This window comes from Scardinius erythrophthalmus, assembly GCF_964197995.2.
Source record: "Scardinius erythrophthalmus genome assembly, chromosome: 17".
Classification (NCBI taxonomy): domain Eukaryota; kingdom Metazoa; phylum Chordata; class Actinopteri; order Cypriniformes; family Leuciscidae; genus Scardinius; species Scardinius erythrophthalmus.
Genome location: NC_138237.1, coordinates 33,823,788 through 33,843,456, shown reverse-complemented (window position 1 = coordinate 33,843,456; position 19,669 = coordinate 33,823,788). Strand labels below are relative to the sequence as shown.

General features: G+C 38.3%; 1 protein-coding gene across 6 annotated transcripts in view; it reads right to left on the bottom strand.

The window, feature by feature from the left end:
- Positions 1 to 19,669, bottom strand: part of LOC308705921 (rho GTPase-activating protein 26-like) — a 126,998-nt gene that overhangs the window by 12,833 nt on the left and 94,496 nt on the right. For 3 of the 6 annotated variants that reach the window (XM_081391226.1, XM_081391228.1, XM_081391230.1), the window contains exon 20: positions 14,842 to 14,995. In XM_081391226.1, the coding sequence (XP_081247352.1) occupies positions 14,842 to 14,995 (154 nt within the window). The remainder of the gene's footprint in view (positions 1 to 14,841; positions 14,996 to 19,669) is intronic. The other 3 variants (XM_081391227.1, XM_081391229.1, XM_081391231.1) reach the window with 1 other exon arrangement.

The window sequence follows — 19,669 nt, the reverse complement described above, 5'->3', positions numbered from 1 at the left end:
TATAAATCAAAATATTTATTGCATTTAAGAGAAGGCTCTATCGCCTGTTGCCTCAATAATGTGCAGTGTCTTTGGGCGGACAGCAACAGCCATTTTAGGATTGTTTGTGATTTGGTCTTAGTGACTTAGGAGTTTTTTATTCTGATTTGGGCCACTTCCATATTTGGTCCTAAACCCGATACAGGTCAGATGTAGGGTTGGGTACCGAACTCGGTACTTTTAATGGCACCGACCGAATTACGTCGGTACTACCGATTACCGATTCACATTAAATCAATCAGTGCCAAATTTCGGTACCCGAGAATGCATCTGGGCACGAGAGTAAGACTATTTAAATACGAATCCTGCATATATCATTAACACACGGAAACTCAAAGCCACAACCCATCAAAATAATAGTTCGGTTAAACTTGATAATATATTACTGTTGTACAGTAGAATTTAGATATCTCAATTTAATAATAATACTAACACTAATAATAATAAATTATCTAAAAAGAATGTTTTATGAAATAACCAAACTTTTTCTTCTGTTGTAATTTTAACAGTATAAAGCTCAGTTGTGCCGCATGTTGTTTCATATAAAAGATCAATTAAATTTATGTTTTATGTCTTCATTTGATTACTAGAACATTCACAACACAGAATGTTTGGAAAACAAAAAATTTCATAGAAATTGAAAAAAAAAATTAATTTATTTTTTTATAATAGTTGTTTTTATTAATATTCAAACATCACAGACAATGGCAGACAGCAACCAAGGCAGCTCTGGCATAATGTCAATAACCCTTCTACAAATGATTTAGTTTCTTTACAGTTGTTGAGGTAAACATGCCTAAATTACCTAAAAAATTTACCATTGGGTAGCGACACAGAACTTCGGGTACCGGTACCGTTTAAATGTGAACGGTACCCAACCCTAGTCAGATGTTTTGCAGTCGAGTTCCTGGAGGGCCCGCAGGGCTTTAACCTTAAACACACCTGATCCAGCTAATAAAGTCTGTAAGGCCTGCCCAATCGATCCAACGAGTTTCCGAAAAGCGGGTGAAGGTTTCTGCGTGTTACTGTCTTTTCAGCGTGACAAAGTAATTTAATTCCAATTAAACTTTTATCTGACTCCATTTTATCACAACCTCGAATTTAGGTTAGAATGCCAATTGGTTATTGGTCACTTATATAATAGTTTATCTACACATTTGAATATACTATTTAACTCTTTACTCTTATTGTACATGTTCATTCAGGTGCCAGGTGGCAGTTCACTTTTATGTGGGCCCACGATCACAAACTCGTCAGTCTGATCGATAAACAGAGGTTATGGCTAAAGCAATTTAACAATGCACACTTGCTATTGTTAAAAGGTACCCATTTAGCCCCCTACAGTCGCCTATATGACAACTTAAAGCCCAAACAATAAACAGAGGTTATGGCTAGTAGTACATTAAGATAATGCCGCTCCAATGCTTGCTATTATTACCTGAATAGTATTTTTATCTAGCCCCTATAATGCGATTGCATAACAACTTAGTTAAAGTTAAGCAGTTTGTCAGAAATCTAGAATCCCACCTGATGTGCCCCATGCTCCATCTAACCTGAGATCTATGCACTTAACCCTGGACACAGCTTTGCGGTAACAATGGATGCAACGTAATCTACTAAAGTTACAAATTTCAGAATAAGTCAGAATAAAATCAAATGAAACAATTTATTATTAGTCAGGCAAATGTATCATGCCAATTACAGAATCAATTCAAAGATGATCAATACATAACATCAAATGCTCTGAGGTAAAGAGTAAAAGATGCATACCTGACTCAGGAATGCTGGGTGTCTGAAAGACATCTCATTACAAACCACCCTGAGCCTCTTGAGACATTTCTTCATATATTCAGACCACGACAGAAACCTAAACATGTGCTAACAATGGGAATTTGCATTATTCACAGTTTCCAGAGTTTACTTTTGAGAGCAGGATGCCATTTGCACGAGAGACCCACCCTCCTCTGTAAGCAAGATATCTCTAAACTCTTAAAAACTGGGATGGGTAATGAGTAGTCTGTAAGGGTGAGGTGTGAACTGCGTCTTGGATGGGGATGTTCATTTCGCAAGAGAAAGTTCAAATGTTAATTTCCAGAAATTTTCGAATTTCTCAAGTCTTACAAGTCCTTCAGGCTTATTTAAAAAACACAGGTATGGGTGTTGGAGCAGAGTTAGAACTAAACTCTGAAGGACTGTGGCCCTCCAGGAGCTGAGTTTGACACAACTGTTGTAGATAATTGCATACACTTGGCCTTTGCATTCAAGGCGCCACTTTAATTTTCTAGAATGTGACATTGGCTTCCTCGGCCAACGTAATTCAACTGATAACACCTTTTCTCAAGTAGTTCATCAATCTCAGGCCACCACTGATTTACAGCCTGCCGGGTGCTCTGGGGCCTTTGAGATGAGTATATCAGCACACAGCCACAATTAATATATGTCTATATATAGATGACAGCATTCATCTCAGTCTTGTGGCGTTGGACTGCTGATCCTCACAGCTGATATATAGGCCTTTACCACCGATCACGAGCGCACATACATCTCCTGTGTTATGGGGACTTACCAAAAACATAATGATTTTTATACTGTACAAACTGTATATAATATCCCCTAACCCAGTGGTTCACAAACTACGGTACCCCTTGGGTGTTCGTGAGGTGACAGAGGGGGTGCGCAAACAAAATGCTGAGTTTTGCCGTACATTTAATTCTACCCCACCTTAAAATAACATTAAAACAGAGCATGTATTTCTAACTGGCGAAATTCTGCCTCTAGTGTAAAAACAGGAAAATGGTAGTGCCGTAAAAGTTCAAATACATGACATCCAATCAAATTACCTCATCTTTTGTGGTCACAACAGACTGCATCAACAAAAGAAGAGTGCATATGATAGGTTGCATGCAGAGTAGGGGTTGAACAACTTCAGATAAAATAAATAAATAAATAAATAAATAAATAAAAGTACGTCTTTTAATGACTTTTAAAGTCAACTCGACGTCAACTAGTCACTGATGACGTCATTAACGAACAAATAGGCCTGAACCTTGAGCTGAACCTTTGAGCATCCAGATATAATCAAACATATATTGTGGAGCGCAGAGTATGCAGTTATTTGTCATTTCAACTGTTGGAACTTCAAAAACTTCAAAGATTTCTTATCCTGTTGCGCCCCCTATAGGCCATGATCAGCGACTAGACGACGTCAAGCTTAAAGCGTCATGGCAGAGCATTAAAGTCGACTAGTCTCTGCAACTCCTAATGCAGAGTCTGCTGCCTAAGCAAATCACCCTACATTACTAAAAGTGGAGTTTCAGCTCTTACTAGCATAAAGAACAAATATAGATCTGGCAATGAGCTTGCGTGCTTAACTTTCAAATACATGGGTAGCATTTGCCTTAGCAATGCAGTGTGCTTTCAGAAACCTTCCCCAGCTCCACCTGTATAGATCTGCTACAGGTAATTCATGTACTATTCATGTAATTCAGGTAAAAATCTGCAACTTTGAACAAATTAGCTGAGACAATGATTCAATGACCCATTCATAAATACAGCCACTTGCTTCATTACTGAATGAATGATTCAATGACGCACTCATTAAGACAGTGACTTACTGCCACCTACTGGTGGTTTTAGTTTAATATTTAAAAGTATCACTTTGTTTTTACCACAATTTCACATTTCTCTATTTATTATTTAGAATATCTCATAACATTATTTATGCCATTGTAACCGCATTAATGCCACCTCTGAGCAGCATTAAACAGTGTGGAAATACATCTAGATGCAGCTTATGCCACTGCAGTGCAAAGATGGCTTTTGTTGATACTGATTTAATTAGATTGAAATGATTGATTTTGTTTTTTTAATTTTTTTATTACATCAATTAAATGAATGGAATTGTAAGAATTTGACATAAAACATGACATATATTTAATAGAGTTACAAAAACTTTGCCTTTATATAGGTAAAAAATGCACCTGAAAATGAGTTTAAGGGCAAATATTGTCTCTTAATGGAAATCTGCAGTCTAAGTGAAAGAGAAGGGGTACGCAGAAGGATGGGAAATGCCTCAGAGGGTACTCCACTCTAAAAAGTTTGGGAACCACTGCCCTAAACCCACTACAGTAAACCTTCTGCATTTTCATAATTATAATAATAATAATAATAATTCAGTATCATTTATAAGATGTTTTCATCATATGGATGAAAAATATCCACACAAGATAAACGATTTCTGGTATTACTATCCTTGTGGGGTTGGTTTCTCCATTCAACGTAGGAAATAGCTGAACCACACAGCAGTGCTGCGACTATTAATCTCATGATATCATGGATGCTTATCTGGATTAACCTTCAATGACTACAAAACAAACAGATTTCCATGTTACAAAAGCAGGACTTTTCCTCCTAAATCCATGAAAATATTTAGATGTCATACTGTCATCATCCTATTTTGCTCGGTGTCTCTGCATTTCACAGCAGTAAGTCATATTTTTATTTTATTTTGGCATTTTAATCTAATAATCTAAAGTTGGTATCTGTTCCTCTAAAACAGTTGAGTTATAAAAACAATGGGAACAACTATATAAACTGTCTATCCTATTAATACTTCTGAAAATGAGAATTCAAAGTGTTTAAATCTGTTTTTTGTATAATATAAATTTGTGTTTGTTTCATACAGTGTACTATTTACTATAGTGTTCATATTAATATACTATTTATTACAAACAGGTCACTTCAACGTCTCATCAGCATTTTTTTTATAACAACAACAATAAATTAGTAAAAAGCATATTTTGTGTAGATTTTGTTACTGCTGTTGTTTGGCCATTATTTTTATTAGTCACCTTGTTTTCAGGTCATCTGCAGTAACAACTCGATCTTACTGGAAACAGTTATATGTCACTGGTGCGGAAACGTATGAATGAGATTCTACGAATTCATATGAATAAGTCACCCATTTTCCAAAAAAAAAAAAAGTTGTGAATCGTCATGACATTGTGATTTAGTCTGTACATTTCAACCAGTTTGACTCATTTAGGCCAATTTGTGTACCGGCTGCAATGATGATAGACGGGCATTACATCATTGACAGGGTAATCAGCATTCAATCACATAACTTTTTTTTTTACCTACATTTTGCAGTTACTCTTCTCACATTCACGCCATGCTTCAGGAGCTCAGTGAGAACACAGTGAGCTCAAGGGAGTCAGGAGAGTTGCTGCCTCCCCCTGAAACGTTATTGTCAGTGTTGCTGAATAGAAATTATTTTAAACACACACTATTTGATCTAATATTTTGTAACATGTCTTTGGCGTCTTTTTTTCTGTCCTACACACTTATTTGAAAAAGCACCACCTCAGATGCCTCTACGGACAAAGCGTTCCTGCTATCCACACTGTTAGACTTTTCTGTAATTTCTACAGTTATTTACTTTAAATCCCCCAGTATTATACTGCTATTTCTCTTTACAGTAAATAACTGTGATTCCCATTGCATCATGGGAATTTTCTGTGACGTCTAACTGTACGTTCACACCGCCGCCGGCGAGAGCGGCAAAATTCGCTCTGCCACCGACGCCGTAGAAAGATTCGGGGGCGCTCTGACGTAGATTAAAATGCGTGATTTTTTTCCTCTCAGGCGGAGGACTTCTACATCTACACAAATGAATGGCTTCCGGCCACTTTGCCGCTCTCGCCGCCGGCGGTGTGAACGCACAGTAACACCACATACAGAGACTTACTGTATTTTTAAATTTGTTGTATACTACTGTATTTGTCTAACACCACATACAGAGACTTAAGCCTGTTTTATACTTCTGCGTCGAACTGCCACCGTAGCTACGTCGTAGGCTGTGTGTAGCGCGCGTACCCTACGGCGTACCCTGACGTGCACCTCTCCAAAAATGTAACAACGCGTCAATTCTACGCGGACACAAGCGCGGTGATTGGTCTGCCAGAAACCCTCCCTCGGGGTTTCACATGCTCCCTAGGTGCGCGTCAACGCGGACAACGACACAGAAGTATAAATTAAAACCAACACGTTGCCTACGGCGTATAGGCTCCGGCGTAGGTCCGACGCAGAAGTATAATGAGGCCTTTACTGTATTTTTTAAATTTGTTGTATACTACTGTATTTGACGTAACGGCCTCTCTGGCTGGCCGCTGGCACCATTCCATTGTGCTTTTTATTTCCTAATTTTTGCCTTACACCGCCTGTCTACAATGCTATAATAGCCAGAGGCTGTCTATATTGGACACATTGAAGCGACCGGACCTTTAATACAAAATGCAAACCTGTTGGTTGAACCTGTTTGTCCCTTGTCAGAAATAGCGCGAGCGCTTGGACTCGGAGTACCGTACGTCAGAAATATAACGGCCGCGGCGCGGCGCATCACTACACTGTCTGGGATTTGTCGTGTCGCGCCAGAGCATCCAGTGTAATATCAGTGGGGTCTGTCTTTTATTGGATCGCGCCGTTCGTGTCTGGCCCGGGGAAGAGACGGAATTCACTTCACAGAGAGAGAGAGACCAGCAAGCAAGGTAAAAAAAAAAAAAAAAAAAAAAAACATTCTGTGTGTGTTGACAGGATTGTGAGTTGAACCTATGTTATAACGTGTGCCTAACTTACTCGTCAACATGGCGGTGACGAACTTCACCACGGTAAACTGAGCTAACGTTTCATTTTACACACTTGTTAGATTATCGAGTTAAAATATGCCAACGAGCAACGCGTTTACATTAACAATAAATGTGAATAAACTAATGTGAAATTCTGTTTTGGTTGTAGATAATGTTGGCCTACTGATGAGAACCTTTATAGTTTTAGCATTAGTTTGCAAACTATAACATATTATATATATATTTTTAATGGAATTTAATATTTACTTCCATTTTTATGTGTTTAAAGGTAACTGCAACAAAGCGCCAATACGCACCAGTGACTTCTAGCAAGAATCCAGAGGTAGGCCATTTGTGATATATTTTGAGATAAGTTTGCTGAAATGATTAGCAATATGTGAAAATTGCTTTGGAGCCACTAGTGCAGACTAGGTAGCTTACAATATCTTATAAAATCTCTATGAAATTGGCTAACTTTATATCAAATAAGTGACCTTTGCATCATGTCTAACTTTATATTTATTACACAGCAAATTAACCAGAAGATCAGGAAGATGGACCATTTTCTTTGTTCAGTCTCACCAGATTAAATGTATCCAGGTAAGCACTGCAGTAAAACTCTCACTAATTCATACATACCAAATCTAGCATTCTAAACAACTTAAGTTTATATTTTTGCATTATTTTGACATTTTATTAGGCAGAAGACTCTACCAATGCAGTCCCACCTGACCAGGAAGGTCCTAATATCAGTGCACAGGTGGGTTAACTACTGTAGGAAGGAGAACGATCATCACACAGTGATTTTTTGCATGCGTCTTACTGTGTATTTGTCTCAAACAGGGACCCCTTCACTGCAGACAAGCTGACATGGGCTAAAATCATCGATTTCAGTCTTTCTCTCTATGGATCTCAGCATTTTTGGACAGAATTTAGGATTTGTAAGTATTAAAATTTAATCTGGCATAATTTAATTTAGTTCTTTTGTATGCTATTTATTGACAAAAGCTGTTTACAAATATATATTCTTAAGTTTTTGTGAAAATAATAATACAAATTAACAAAAAAGGAGGTTAAAAATAATGTGACACTAATATTCTCTCTCTCTCTCTCTCTCTCTCTCTCTCATATAGTGTTGGAACCGGGATCTCCTCTGAAGGACTGAGTACATTTGTGTTTGTGGACACGCATGCAGACCAGGGAACATTCTGATGTTGTCAATCAAGTTCTGAACAGGAACCAATCTTTGGCGAAGTTCATTTATTCGCAAAGGTGGACAAAAACATTGTGTTGGCTTTATAAAGATTATTTTGATGATGATTTTTACTCCTATGCTGTAGAAAAGATGGAGGAGAATAGACAGTCAGACATTGATAATAATAAGAAATGTTTGAGAATCAAAGAGACTTCTTTCAAAAACATTAAGACACTTAAATATTTCTTTTGGCCACCAGTGTACATATGTGTCATGTATTGTGAAAAGAACTGTGTTTTGTCCTGTGTTGGACATTTCCTTTTTGACTGCTTAAAAATGTATTAATATTCTGCAGTTTTATGAATGTAATGGTTGATATTTCATTATAATACTTGTATAAGCTAAACAACCAATGACTCTACATTCATTTAGTCAAATGCTAATGGTTTGTTTATGGTTTTATGTATGTTTTTAAAAATGTGTGCAGTGAACGACAGCACATAATGTGTTAATTTAACACGTTTACACATCTTTGTGCTAACCTTTCTAACATATTTACTTTGTTCAAATCATTAACACAATGAATGAGTTAAAATTAACACAAAAAATGTTGTTCCCAAACTCACCCATTAATGTGTAAAAATGTCACACATCATTTCCAGCATTGGCATGTTTATTTTGTGATATATATGAAATGTTTTAAATAAAAAAATGGTATTTTGAGATAACTTTGTCTAATTGGTTTGTATGTCAGTAGTACTTATGTAGGATAAAAATAAAATTAATCATATATCAAAATTATGAAATCTAATTTATATTTAGTACAAATAAAAATAATTACAGTAGTGTACTGATTAGCTTCGTTTTTACAGTAATGCACTGTATTACACAATTACAGTACCATGTACTGTAAAACTGAAATACGGTTTGGTACTGTAACTCTTAATTACAGTAACTTTACTGTAAAAAACCCTTGAAAAGTCTAACAGTGCACATAACTGATCTCATAATGAAACTTCTTATCAGTGAGGGATATACGATGCTATCACTCACTTGTTGCAACCGGCTTTATTATTTTCCTGTCAAACTGAGTCATAGTGAAATATCACAAAGAAAAAAAAAAAGCATTAGCACTTGCTAATACCGAATGCCCAGAATTCACACATTGGATCAATAAAATCTAAATTATACATGCTTATTAATTATGCATTCACATGTGATACTCAGTTCTCTGTTTACTTCTAATTATGCATGTTCTTGTGCATGTTTTTGGCTTGTGCAGCGCTTTGGTACTGGGAAATACTAGAGTTTGGAGCTTGCTCTGTTAAACGTGGCAGATTTGGAAGTTGCTTTAAAATAAGCAGACATGGCTTCTCGATTTTGACTCAAATTTTGATTCGATATGTGCACACCCAGACAGCAACATAGTGTCGGCCCAGATCCGGGCCACATCTGGTACAGTGCATTTGGATTCAACGCGTTCCAGATTTGGGCCAGATCTGGGCCGACACGATGTTATGTCTATCCAACATTATAAAACAAATGTCAAAGCTAACTGCAATCTTTACACGTATGACTGGCAATCTTCTGCGAACTGTGAATCATTCGATTGCAATGTGTGTTTCATGAGTAAATTTTGAATATATTCCTATTTTCATGCTCGATCTACGACACCCCGAGGAAGATGACTTTGTGTATGAGGGAAATATTTATATGGCAGTATTCAATGAAAATGTCTGACGGGCGAGAATCACTGGATGTACAGTAAGCTTTTTCACACTAATCTGGCTATCTGTGTGAGTATATTTCACAGGAATAAAACAATTGTTTATGACGTGAAACTTAAGAGTGTGATCTTCTACTGGGAGTGGGAGATTGGGAAAGGGTCGAGGACAGAATCTTGGGGAACACCGGTTAAAGGCAAAGACCTTGGCAGTCATGCCTCTCTCAACAGTAAATATGTTGGCAGGAACTTGAGAGAATCTGAGGGCTGTGCTGGGTTTCATAATTTCCATTCAAATAATAAAAACCTCAAAGCAAGCAAAGACTGTAGCCAATGTAAGGTAATGAAATGAATAACAGATTGTATCAAAAGGTTGTTCAGTCTGATAAAACAATCTACCCTTTTGACCCTGAAACAAAAGCTAAAACTAAAAACTATGCAAACGGTAAAGATCTCCTAAATGTAAGACGCTGTCTACTTCATAGCAAACATTGAGATAAATCATTGTTCTATTCCACATACTAATTCAAACAGTTAAAACAGATGATGGTAGCAAGGGCGCTGTTATTATGTTCTTGTATTTGCGAATTTATTGTTATGATGTTGCTAGGGTGTTTGAGTGGTTTCTAGGGCATTGCTACTGCAGTGGTTGTTAGGATGTTCTGGGTGGTTGCTCTATGATGTCTCTATTTTAATTTATTTTATTTTTATTGTTTATATGACAGGGACAATAGCCTCTATATACAGGTGCTGGTCATATAATTAGAATATCATCAAAAAGTTGATTTATTTCAGTTATTCCATTCAAAAAGTGAAACTTGTATATTATATAGACTCATTACATGCAAAGTGAGATATTTCAAGCCTTTATTTGTTATAATTTTGATGATTATGGCTTACAGCTTGTGAAAACCACAAAATCAAAATCCCAGAAAATTAGAATATTACATGAAATCACACAGTAATTACACAGTAATCCCATGGTCATTGAAGCAGGTTTTGGTTCTTTTGGCAGTGTGGGCCGGTGAAAATCCTGCTGGAAAATGCAGTCAGCATCTCCATAAAGCTTGTCTGCTGAAGGAAGCATGAAGTGCTCTGGAAATGTCCTGGTAGACGGCTGCGTTGAGTGGACCAACACCAGCCGATGACATGGCTCCCCAAACCAACACAGACTGTGGAAACTTCACACTGGACTTCAAGCATCTTGGATTGTGTGCCTCTCCATTCTTCCTCCAGACTCTGGGACCTTGGTTTCCAAATGAGATGCAAAATTTGCTCTCATCAGAAAAGAGGACTTTGGTCCACTGTGCTTTATTAAATCCAGAGTCAACGCAGCCGTCTACCAGGACATTTTCAGAGCACTTCATGCTTCCTTCATTTCCCAGCAGGATTTGCACCTGCCCACACTGCCAAAAGAACCAAAACCTGGTTCAATGACCATGGTATCACTGTGTAATTACTGTGTGATTTCATGTAATATTCTAATTTTCTGAGATTTTGATTTTGTGGTTTTCACAAGCTGTAAGCCATAATCATCAAAATTATAACAAATAAAGGCTTGAGATATCTCACTTTGCATGTAATGAGTCTATATAATATACAAGTTTCACTTTTTTAACGGAATTACTGAAATAAATCAACTTTTTGATAATATTCTAATTATATGACCAGCACCTGTATGCTTCTAGATAATAGATGATTTGCAGAAATTAAGAAATATAAACACATTAATACAATATATGTGAAAACAACAACAATAACAAATAATAATAATTTAATGTTAGAGTAGGCATTTTTTTTATTATAAACACTTACTGTTATTCTGGAAACTCTCTCCACATCCTGATAGCAATCAATAATAGAAGTGATGTTTGAACACACTGTTCTCAAGTACGAGTTTCTGGTCATATGCTATTCTGGTCTCTAGTTATGGCTTGAAACCCTCCTTCAATGTTATTCTAGGGGATTTCTTTACCTGTCTTATATCCACCAGGCAAACAACAGAACAAAAATTAATCATAATAATAATCACAAGTAAGCAATGCCAAACCTTTCTCCAACAAGGCACATGAATTTGAGAAATCGATTTTGAGGCTAAAGAACTTGGATGAATATTTGAATGCTATCTATCCTGATCTGAATTCTGACTTGTGATGCAGCCTGAATCATAGTCATCATGTACTGACGCTGTTGTGTGAGAACTGAACTGAGCTGGAAAACGACATTCGATTTTTGCAGAACTGCTTTAATAATTGATGATCTTTACAATGGAACTGAATCAACACTGAACTGACTTCAGCTGAACAACAGCCGATATCATCATCATTTTCCTGTTATCACTGTAAAGCTGCTTTGAAACAATCTGTTTTGTATAAAGTGCTATATGAATAAAGGTGACTTGGCTTGATATCATTCATATCTGTAGCACAAACAGTGCATCATAAAACTGTTATCCAACGCATGTAGAAATGCTTGCCTTATCAAACACCACTAACAACATACAAACTTTTTCAAAAAGTTTAGACTGACTAAACTGCACAGTCAGCAGAGTACAATTTTTGCGCAAATTGTTTGCATTCATATTTCTAATCGGTTGCCAAAAAAAGCAAAGCAATAAGAGTGTTTCACTGAGATCAAGATCTTGAGAACATGGGGACTTTTTGTATTTCTGCTTCGTATGTGCTTATGCTGCAGAGCAGCAGCATTAAAAAAACTACCCTCATCTCATGCCATAGCTGTGCACAGCAAAGAGCTATCACAATGGGCCCAAGATAGTGGTTCAAAAATCCATTACCGACCCATGGCCAACCAGAGACAGTGAGATGCATACTTCAAACAGTGTGCCTTACAAAGTGCACACAGTGGAAAAGGGCTGTAGGAGATTGGAAAGGTTACAGGGAAAATCATTACTACAGCCCATGTGAGAGGGTATATTATGTTTGCTTTGAAGGGGATGTATCATGGAAAACAGGATTCAGGATTTTTTTTTTTTTTTACTTTGGAAGTAAAAGATCTATTATGTTTTATCTATTTTGTAGATATGCTCTAACATTGAACCAACAGCAAAGCAGTTAACACATTCGCATAAGACATGAGCTACAGTGCTAATGTGTGCGACAAATGTTCAAGTCCGGCCTGCATCTTGCGGCAAATCTACTTAGAAAATACATCTCCATTATGCTTTGAACATCGACATTTTTGCTGCACCTCACTGCATATGGGAAGAAGTTGTGTCATTTACATAAAGAAGGACTCTTAAAGGTGCAGTACGGGTCAGAGAGAAAATGGTCAAGTAAATCTAGATTCTGACAACTTTTTGGTGCAAGAAACCCTGACTAAAGGTGTGGTCACATGTACCAGGGTCAGAAATGAACTTTTGCATTAAGGCCACGTGTCCATCAAAGCACGTTTAGCCAGCTGAAAACGCAAGGTGCTCTGCTGAAAACGCCTAGCTATGGGCGCTTGAGAGCGATTTGGTAGCGCAGCGGGATTTTTTTCAGTTGAGATGCTTCGCTTGCTATGATACGGAATATCCGTAGTGTTACTAGTATCTCATTTCACAGATAGTTTGTTTCTGTGTTGTTTCTATATAAAAATGTCGATACAATCTAACGTATTTGCTCTGGCTCTTGTTTTAAATTATTTAGTTCCGTTATTATGCTTGTTGTTGTCATCTGTTGACGTTGTATAAGCAGAATGTGACGGTTGGTCGGTGTGGTATTTGTCCCGCCCCTCCTCCACTGTGATTGGACGGCTGGGTAATAAGTGACAGTTATGAGTGCTGCGTCATACCCAAGCGGCAACCTCCCCGTCTCTCTTTTGAAACCAACACGGAAGTGAGTTAAACTGCAATTCGTTGACTGGCCGCTTGATGCTGGTGTCAAAAGTGAGTCAAATCTGTATCTCCCACATGTTAAAATGCCAAATTTTACAGCAGAAAAAAACGGGTTTACAGCCTGGTGTCTGTGGATTCCCGCTGCTGTGGTCATTAGTCATCATTAGCCGTTTGTCTGCTGTCTGTCAGCCGTCACGTTACCTCAGCTCATTGCCTGACTGTAAAAATAAATAAATCCGGGAGTGACGCGCTGCCAAGATGGCGACGGTCGGCCACGTCCACTTTAGGCTTCAAAAACTGTCTTCAGAAACCTAGGGGTGACGTCACGGACACTACGTACATATTTTTTTACAGTCTATGGTTTTACCCAAAGTTGAACACTCTTCAACTCTAGGAGACCGGTAAAAAATGCATAGTGTTTCAGCGTGAAATAGATACTCAGCGCCTCTTTACCCTCCTGGCATTTTAAAAACGTGGCGCTCCCATTGAAAACAATTTGAAAAATAAGCCAGCCATGTGAAAAAATGCTTTGGTGGACACAGGGCCTAAGGGTCAATATTTGCCCTATAAAAGTAATTTTCTGGGACTTTTTTAACTTTGTAAAGTTATTATTATTATTTTTTATATATATATAAATTACCTTATAGTTACCTTATGCCTCTGTGTTGTTTTTGTTATGTAAAATATTACAATTTAGTAAATTAATTCCAATAATTCAAAGCTATTTTGCCTTTGCATTGCCAAAATAACACAGAACCCTCATCTGTCATGGCATGTTTCTTTACATGACTGTTCAATGCTGCTCAAAGGTGGCATACATTTATTTTCACAGCAATTGCATAATGTTATGAGATTTTACATTTTAAATATCCTACATAAAGTATATAAATAATAATAATAATAATAATAATAATAATAATAAAATAAAAACTCATTACAAGGTAGGACTGCAATACTATGACAAAAATCATTATTGTCAATTATTGTCCTTGATATTGGAATAGTGATGCTGATAAACAGAATGTGTTTGTGTGTGGAGAAATTGCATATTCTTTTAGTCTACACAGGCAAAGCCATCTGAAAACCGATTATGAATTAGTTTATCAAAATCCAGTCATTCCAATTGGAATCTGCATGATCTGGAGTTTTGCGTGAGGGCGAAAAAGTTCCACACACAGATTTTCAAGTTGGTCACAAGCACTGACCAACAAAAAGCTGCTTGGTTTGATGATTGAAAACGATGGTTTTTAACTAAGTTTCTTGAATACTCCCCCTACCTGCTGTTGGTTGGACAAACTCATGGCATTGGTTCGGCCAGTATTGTTGTGTTGGGCTGGCTGGGATGCTCAAATAAACAGAGGCAACCAGGAGAATGGGAGACAGTATTTAACACACTTTTGCTTTAAAGCATGTACTGTACACTTACAGTGAATTAGGCTGACTCGGGTTGGCCAGTTGAAGCCCATCATGATCTCCGTCTCCGGTGGGCAGGCTGTTGAGTCGAGTCCGGTTGTGTGTGCTGTTGCAATTTACTGAGTCTGCACTGGAGTTTACAACCACACTGTTCCTCTTCTCCACTGCTGATGGAAAAGCAAAAATGTTGTTATCCTAATGAAGAGTTAACGGTATGCTAATATAATTACTCCAGCCTGTGGCTAAAACATGGCCAGGCGGGATCTAGTGGTTTGCATTTTTTATGTGGTTTGTATTTCAATTAGCAATTCAAGTTACACTTCTAGTGACTCATGTCTTTAGACAATAACTAAATGGAATCTAATATTTGTGGACTAGTTCATTCGTCACATGCCCAGAAGGGGTTGGCAGCATTTTTTAGTAATTGCGAACAGGTTGGTGTCTGGTCATACTGTAGGTGTGCCAACTTGAAACCCGAAACTATTTCAATAATTGATTCCATTGTCATTTATAGCACAACAATTTATAGACCTCAAACTAGGGCTGGGCGATATATCGCATGACATTGTTAGACGCATATTTCGTGGACGCATAATTATCGCGGACGTATCGCCTGCGATAATTAATGCGATATGGCTCAGCTTGTCAGTTAACTACGGCTCTGTGTAGTAAATGCCGCTCCATCTGAAAGCAGGTGATGGCGATTTACTACTAATCAAGGAACCGGCTTTACTGACGAGATGCGCATAACAATGTCATGCGATATATCGCCCAGCCCTACCTCAAACTGAATTTCCATCTCCAGCTGACATGATGGACAGAGCTTAGCAATGTAAAACCGTTTGCATGTAAACACCCTACTGGGAGAATTCCAACAATCTTTGGGATTTCCTTTTTATAATTAAAGTCCGCGTGAACCGGAAGTTGCAAACTACTTTTCTCCAGTGTTGTGATGTATTTCCCAGTGAAACGGAATATTGAACAAAGGGCAGGGTTTTACTCTAGCGCTCCTCCTCTCCATCTCTGCTCATAACAGACTAACGGTTTGAGGGGAGTGGTTAAGCGTTTCCCAAACCAAGCCGTCAAGTCTACGTCATCAGGGAAGGTCCTCCAATGCAGAGGGGAGGGGCATTTTCAGATTGTGATTAAAGATTACGAAGCCAAAAAATTTTTTGTGTGGATTGACTTGCATGGATGAATTGTTCACCACAAAACGATCAATTTAGGCAAACAAAGTAAGTATGGTCAATTTTGATTTCATGTGGACTTTAAGGTTTAATTAGTTAACATTAGCTAACTACACTAGTTAACATGAACAATAATTGTACAGCATTTATTCATCTTAGTTAATCTCAACATACTAAAGCATTTTATCTGTTAACATTAGTTAATGCACTGTGAACTAACATTAACTAACTAACTAACTTGTATTAACTAATATTAACAATTGTTAAATGCTGTAATGTATTTGTTTTGTGATGGTTGAGTCCCTTGTTTGTTCTTCAGAAAAATCCTCCAGGTCCCCCAAATTCTTTGGTTTTCCAAAATCTTTTGCATATTTGAACCTAGGGCTGCACGATATTGAAGAAAAATGCGATATGCGATAACTCATTAAATAATGTGATATTCGATAAGCGATATGATAATGCCTAAAGTGTGTAAAATAAACTTAAATGATCTTTAAAATATTTAAAATTATATAACCTACATACGTGTTTCACATTATTTTTTTAACAAGAAAACATCCCTACAACTTCTGAAAGTGAACAGCAGTGTTTTACTGTAGCATAAGAAGTTAATAGTTAATAAAAGAACATCATATTTTACATATTTTAACATCAGTGTAAACCACAGGGTTTAGGGTTTCAGGTTATCCTACATTAGGTTTATTTAACAACAGAAACTGAATAATCAAATGTAACAATAAAACACTGCTTAGTTTTCACTGTATGAATTAAAAATACACTGATTCTTATTAAAGCTACAAAAGTTATTCAGCCAAGAGCAGTAAGTGATTTTCTCTTTGTCTTTTGCTCATGACCGCAGTTATTGCAAGGCATTGCGATATTCATATCACGATATATACATTTGCAATATTTCGATAATTTCTATATATTGTGCAGCCCTATTTGAACCCTTTCCAGTAGTGACTATGAATTTGAGATCCATCTTTTCACACTGAGGTCAACTGAGGGACTCATACTCAACTATTACAAAAGCTGCAAACATTCACTGATGCTCCAGAAGGAGAAACAATGCATTAAAAGCCAGGGGGTAAAAACTTTTTAAACAGGAACAGGATAAAGATGTGTACATTTTCCTTGTTTTGTTTATAGATCATTTTTATTTTATTTTTCATTTAGTGCTGCCCTTCGTGTCCCCTTCTGTCCCACCATTGAGTACCGTAGGGGACAGTTAGTAGTCTTCTAAGAGGCAAAAAGATCCACCTGAGCCCTTATGAATTGAGCCCAAATGACTTGCACAATCTCTGGGTGCAGCTGCTATTCTCCTGGGTAGGAGGTCAGCTGCCACATTGCCCACCACTGGAAGATGTAAGGGAAAATACCATTTTGTATGCACCCATAAGAGGAGCTCTCAGGCCTTGCCATGAAGAGATTGAGAATTAGTTGTTATGTGGTACAGGTTTATGTAGTACACCACTGTGGAACTGTCTGTGCGCACAATGGCATGTTTTCTCCCCGGGTCTGGGAGAAAATGCATCAAGGCTTGATACACAGCCTCAATTTCCAGCAGGTTTATATGAACTCCTGCCCAAGAAGCCTACCTGCTGCCTCTAACTGGGTAGTTTTTCCAGATGGAAAGACAGGCTCTCATGGTCATTGAGTCCAGAGCTACATGTAAGCCCAGATGTGATACTATTCTGCATGGAGTAAGCCAGCTCTTCTATTCGTTCAACATCAAGCCTAGTCTTTTGTGTCGCTCCTCGCTTGTTTGGTTTAGGCACATATCAGCCAAATTCCCTGCCAACGGAGAGGAATGAGTGCTGCATCCATGTACTTGGTAAAAATTCGAGGAGCCAGAGACAGTTCAAAAGCAAAGTTCTTACAAGCTGTCTTGAAAGAAAAAACAGAGGTACTTTCTGTGATCTCTGTGGATGGGAATGTGAAAAAATGTATCACAGAATTCCACTGTAGTGAACCAGTCCCCCTTGTCTTATGCTCGTAAAGAGGGTTGACAGGTTCAACAGTCGAAAAGGTAGACGTTAAAGACCAATTGAACCGTTTCAGATTAAAGATGGAACGCCAGTCTTCATCCTTCTTTGAAATTAGAAAGTAGGCAGAATAAAACCCCTGCCCTACTGACTCTGAGGGCAGGAGTGCTATTGCTCTTTTCCGTGTTGAGATCTCTGTCGAGAGAGATTTGCACTCCGCATTTCCATTTTAGACTGTTGGAACAATACCCTGGTAATCTGGTGGCTTGGTTCCATCTTAGGGTATTGAGTACCCAGGGATCCTAACAGTTGCATTTCTAGCTGCTTTGTTGGCTGCTGCTGGCAAAAAGAGTGGTGATTGTCCCTCCTCCGGTTTGCCAAGGAACTCTGGGTCAAAGTACGCTGTGAACCTCAACAGTCTTGGACAGATAAGGTTGAACGACCCCAGCCTCCTGTTGCCAAAAACAGTCCCATTTGCCCCATCTGTCGCACTGCATAAGTTAACTCCCTTGCTTTCCGTGCCTGTTCCAGGGCTGCTCCTGATGATGGGCCAAAAACCTCCCCTAGTACAACTGGGGCAGCCACCACTGTTGCACAATCCTGGTCAGAAACATTTGCTTCTGATAACCAAACCTGGCGGCGTGCTAGGACCACTGAAGCCATTAGAGGGGCGGCTAAGCGCAGATTTTCATCAGAATCGATCACTTTGCGATAAAAGCATGAAATTTGGTATGAAGGCTCACAAAGGGGGTCTTATCAGATTTAGGACCGTAGGCGCTTGAAATTTGACCCCCGGCGGTCAAATTTGATCAGACCCCCTTTGTGAGCCTTCCTACCAAATTGGATGCTTTTATTGCAAAGTGATCGATTTTTGCGCTTAACCGCCCTACTACATGGACTGGAAACTTGTGCCAGAAAGCCTTGCCGCTAAAGCTGATGCCTGATAAGCTTTACACAGCTGAACATCCACAGCCCTGCTGCGCTTGTCTGGATGATTTTGTTTCTATGTGCTCCTGCGGTCGCTCCAGCCAACATATCAAATGTAGGTCCCACCAGAGGCACTGCGGCAAGGCCACAGCTATCCGGCCCCAACACATTAACTAACTGTGTTTTGGGTAAGGTGTTAGCGCTAGTGGTGCCTTCCAGGAAGACTGTAGCTCTTCAGCCCTTCGGATTTCTGACGATGGGAGCCTCTAACAAAAGCAGATGTCGTTGGTACTGCCAAAACTGGCACTTGAGCTCGCTCTGCTGGCCTAGAAATCACAGCTTTATTTGATGGATCAAGAGGTGCTGGATCTGAGGCCTGGGAAGTATCTTTATCCAGCTCAGAATCTGAAAGATCCTCTAAATTTCATAGTTAAATATTACTAATATTTGAATTATATTTAAATTTAAAAGGCATAAGTTCAGTTAGACAGGCAGCCTTATCAGTGGTGCACGATATGCAATGATGATGATGATGATGATGATGATGATGATGTAAGTGTCATTGTTGGGTTTTAATGTTTTTGAAATACTATTCAAATTTTAATTTGACAGCCCTAATTTTGCTCAGGTGGAGCGTGTTTAATTTGAAATACGATCTCCTGACAGCTTGCCCTCTAGCAAGGCTGACCCATATGGAGGCGTGTTGACCGGGATGTAATAGAACTGGCTACAGAGTCATGAA